General features: G+C 37.6%; 1 protein-coding gene across 1 annotated transcript; it reads left to right on the plus strand.

Annotated features, from left to right (window-relative positions):
- Positions 1 to 857: 857 nt before the first annotated feature.
- LOC111646731 (butyrophilin-like protein 10) lies at positions 858 to 3,679 on the plus strand (the record flags this gene model as incomplete). The annotated part of the gene is made up of 4 exons (XM_023396295.2): positions 858 to 981; positions 2,401 to 2,515; positions 2,726 to 3,067; positions 3,456 to 3,679. Coding segments are annotated over exons 1-4 (795 nt in total), but the record flags the coding sequence as incomplete, so codon positions are not given.
- Between the last annotated feature and the right edge of the window lie 4 nt (positions 3,680 to 3,683).

Consider the following 3,683-nt stretch of genomic DNA (forward strand, 5'->3'; position numbering starts at 1 on the left):
AACAGGGCCCTGATCCAATGCCCACGGTTATCTTTATGATTATTCAATAACAAGGAATAATGTTATTAGAGATGGTCTAAAATATGTAATCAGAGAGAAAATGTTATAATCTCAGCAGATTGCTGGAGGTGTTGCCTTGACTTTACAATATCATGATCTGCTGTCATTTTCAACTTTTCTTTCATGTATTATTCATAGCAAACAACTGTAGTTACTGGTTTATCTCATTCACATTTCCTCAGATCAGAATTTCTTTTGAACTGTTGCCTGTTGTCAAATCATGATATTTGGTGATCTAAGGGTTGATAAGGAAAGAATTTATGTAACTGATAACGACATTATGATTTGGAAAGTCTATATGTTTGATATTACCAGCATACAACAATACAACATTGAAGCTTGCAGAATAATTTTTTTGAGCATCAGTGGGTTCTTGGAAAAAAAATTAAGAATAAAAATGTGAATGAATTTTTAACCAATGTTCAATTCAATTCACTTCAATTCAATGCCTTTATTGTCATTGCACAGTGTGGAATGAAAGTGTCTCCATTGGTGCATACAGATGACATAACTACAAGCAAGTGGACACGTTACAGTCTATATAAGTAAATATAAAACAAACAATAATTACTCTAAAAAAATTGATTTAAAAAAAGCTGAATAAGTCCATGTAAACAGTTATATTGCACATAGGTAAATTGCACATATAATAATACACATGTTCAGGGTATTATTGCACGTGTACAGGATATGGTTTATGTACTTGTTATAACCTGGTTGTTCAGCAGTTTAGTTCTCTAATGACACTTTGATAAAAACTTGTCAGGAGTCTGGAAGTGTAGCGCCTCCTGGAGGGCAGCAGGAATCATGTGGTGCACACCCATCTCATTACAGACGGCCAGGGTCAAAGTATTTCAATTCAGGACTTTGACCGTGGAACTACATTTACTGCAGCGAGTCGATCATCGAGTCACAAAACAGGTAAGATGGTTTAAAATTCAATTCTTCTTTAGATTCTAACATTACTCATGCTGTCACTAACTTTTAATTTGAAGGATTACCATAAATGCTCATCGTAATGGTAGGTCTGTCATAACTGATCATCTGTATTTCATGTTTAATATGTAAAGAGTTAAACTTATACACAAAGTGATGATAATTATTGTATCTTCAAAATATTACAGCTGTTATGAGTAGACATGTTATCAGTGCTCTTGACTGCAATGTAATTTAGAAGCTCTATGAGCAATACATCAAAGTGCATTACTTCTCCTTTAACTCAAATGTAACAACAATGTAAACAATTCATATGATCATTGCAATATTTCCTCAGTAATTGGAAAACCTACAGTTTCCATGTATAAATCAATGGTTGCTTCATGTTCATGTTCAGTATGAGAGTTATTCAAACTAGAGTCATTAATTGTTTTTTCATTATTGAATATCTGAAGAAGGTCACAGTGGAACATTATGCAGGTTAATGTTTTACCAGTTTTATTGCTGCACAGTGAAGGTTTCTCTTTTGCCAGTAGTTACTAACGGTTACAGGCAGCCATGTTGTGGGACAAACACCTACACAAATATTTGCAGTACATCAGACAAGATGGACGCCTGATGAATGGTAGTGACCTGTTTAGCTGTACACTTATAATTGTGCCCTTATCTTATATGACATATCAGATGCACTGCCGATCCATGTTTTTGCATTTCCTCGCATTTATAGATATTTATAACTTCTAATGGTAAAACACAGCCCATGCCTCATTGCGACAATCTGTAGCAACTTAGAGCTGATCCAGATTTACCTGCTGTCCCAGTCCGTCCAGAAGTATTAGGGATTTTAAGCACAGACCATTGAAGTGATGGCTATGGTGCCCGTATACATCCAAGCACGTTGCCGTAGTAATGGAAATCAAAGATTATTAAGCAACATTTAACTGTTAAGTTCACTACTTCAGCAAACCGAGGTTGCTCTGAAGATTGGTACAATAAGTTTCTTTGTGTAAATCTGTCTGTGACTTCAGCACCATGGACAGCGTCATGGTTTCATCAATACACAGAGGATGGAGGTTAACAACAGTTTGTGCTACAGGTCTATGAATAAACTGAAAAAATCTGTCAAATTATCAGGTATCTCTATCAAATATACTATATACTATACATAATCCATAAAACTACTAACGGTATAAATGAATACAAACTAAATAACAGTGAGAAATGTAGAATTACTCTTTAATGTATCACAGGGTAAACTAGTCTTTCTCCTGTAGTAGACAGTTTGGCTGCAACAGTAGGAGGTTTCGACATAGAGTCGTAGCCGTCCCTTCAACCGTCATTGCTTAAAGTCCTTATTCTCTTCAAGAATTAATATGTCACAGCTGGTTTATTTTGAATTTACAGAACTCCATGATGCTTCACTTGAAGAAGAGGCTGTCTACGCTCACACACACTGATTTCAGTGTTTTAGTTTTTCGTCATGCTGTTGTCCTACTTCTCCTAACAGACTGCTGTGGAGGTAACTCACACACAAACACAGAAATAAACAAACAGATACACCATAGTTTGCATTATATCATATTTTAATATTGTGATAAAGTGAATGTTGTGTACATGTACATCAGACATGGGCAACATGCCATATTTGTGGTGTTGAATATTCAGTGTTCCAGACATGAAAAGAGAGGTCTGAGCCTGAGGGCAGGATGATTCCTTCTTGTCTTTCTAGGTCTATCTCAGGTAGTTGGACCAACTCAGCCAGTAATTGCAATGATTGGTGATGATGTTATTTTGCCATGCCATCTGAAACCGGCTGCGGATGCTGCTGGTATGACGTTTGAGTGGGCGAGACCTGACTTGAAACCCAGATTTGTCCATGTGTGGCACAATTATCAAGACCTTCATATTAACCAGCATCAATCCTACAAAGGCCGAACATCAGTGGACGTCAACAAACTGAAGCACGGTGACATTTCATTAAAACTCTCCAAAGTTAAAATGTCCGATAATGGAATATACAGATGCTTCTTCCCAGATTTGGACAAAGACTCTACTGTACAACTTGTCGTTGGTGAGCATGCATTTATTATTATTAATACCAGCTACAATTGTGGGGCTGGTATTGTTTTCACCTTGCCAGGCTGTGTCACCACGGTTAAATATGGTCCTGGAGAGAGCTACTGTAGTGGGAGCTACCTCAGTAGTTCACTGCTCAGAACCACTGCCTCATATTCACTGCTTATCAGATCTCCAAAAATATTGCCTTTTAGTATCAATCATGCATCAGTGTTATCCAAAATAAAAGCTCATTTTAAGTCATGTGTTGCTACAGTTCTTCAATATAGACTGCATAAACTTAACAACAGGGACCATTGGATAAAATGTGAAATTGATTGCCATCAATCAAAAAAGAATTAGTACCTTATGTCTCTGTTGAAATGTCTGACTTTGTTCATCAGGGACGACTTCCTCACCAGTCATCAGTTTAGCAGGGACTGACAGAGCCAACAGTGGAGTGGTGTTAGACTGTAAATCTAAAGGCTGGTATCCAGAGCCTGAGCTGTTGTGGCTGGACGGTGAGGGAAAGCTGCTCTCTGCTGGACCTACAGAGACGGTCAGAGGTCCTGATGACCTCTATACTGTCAGCAGCAGAGTGACTGTGGAGAAGAGACACAGCAACAACTTCA

The sequence above is a fragment of the Seriola lalandi genome, unplaced genomic scaffold (assembly GCF_002814215.2).
Source record: "Seriola lalandi dorsalis isolate HSWRI2012SDOR001 ecotype SW California unplaced genomic scaffold, Sedor1 jcf7180002033991, whole genome shotgun sequence".
In the NCBI taxonomy this organism is placed as follows: Eukaryota; Metazoa; Chordata; class Actinopteri; order Carangiformes; family Carangidae; genus Seriola; species Seriola lalandi.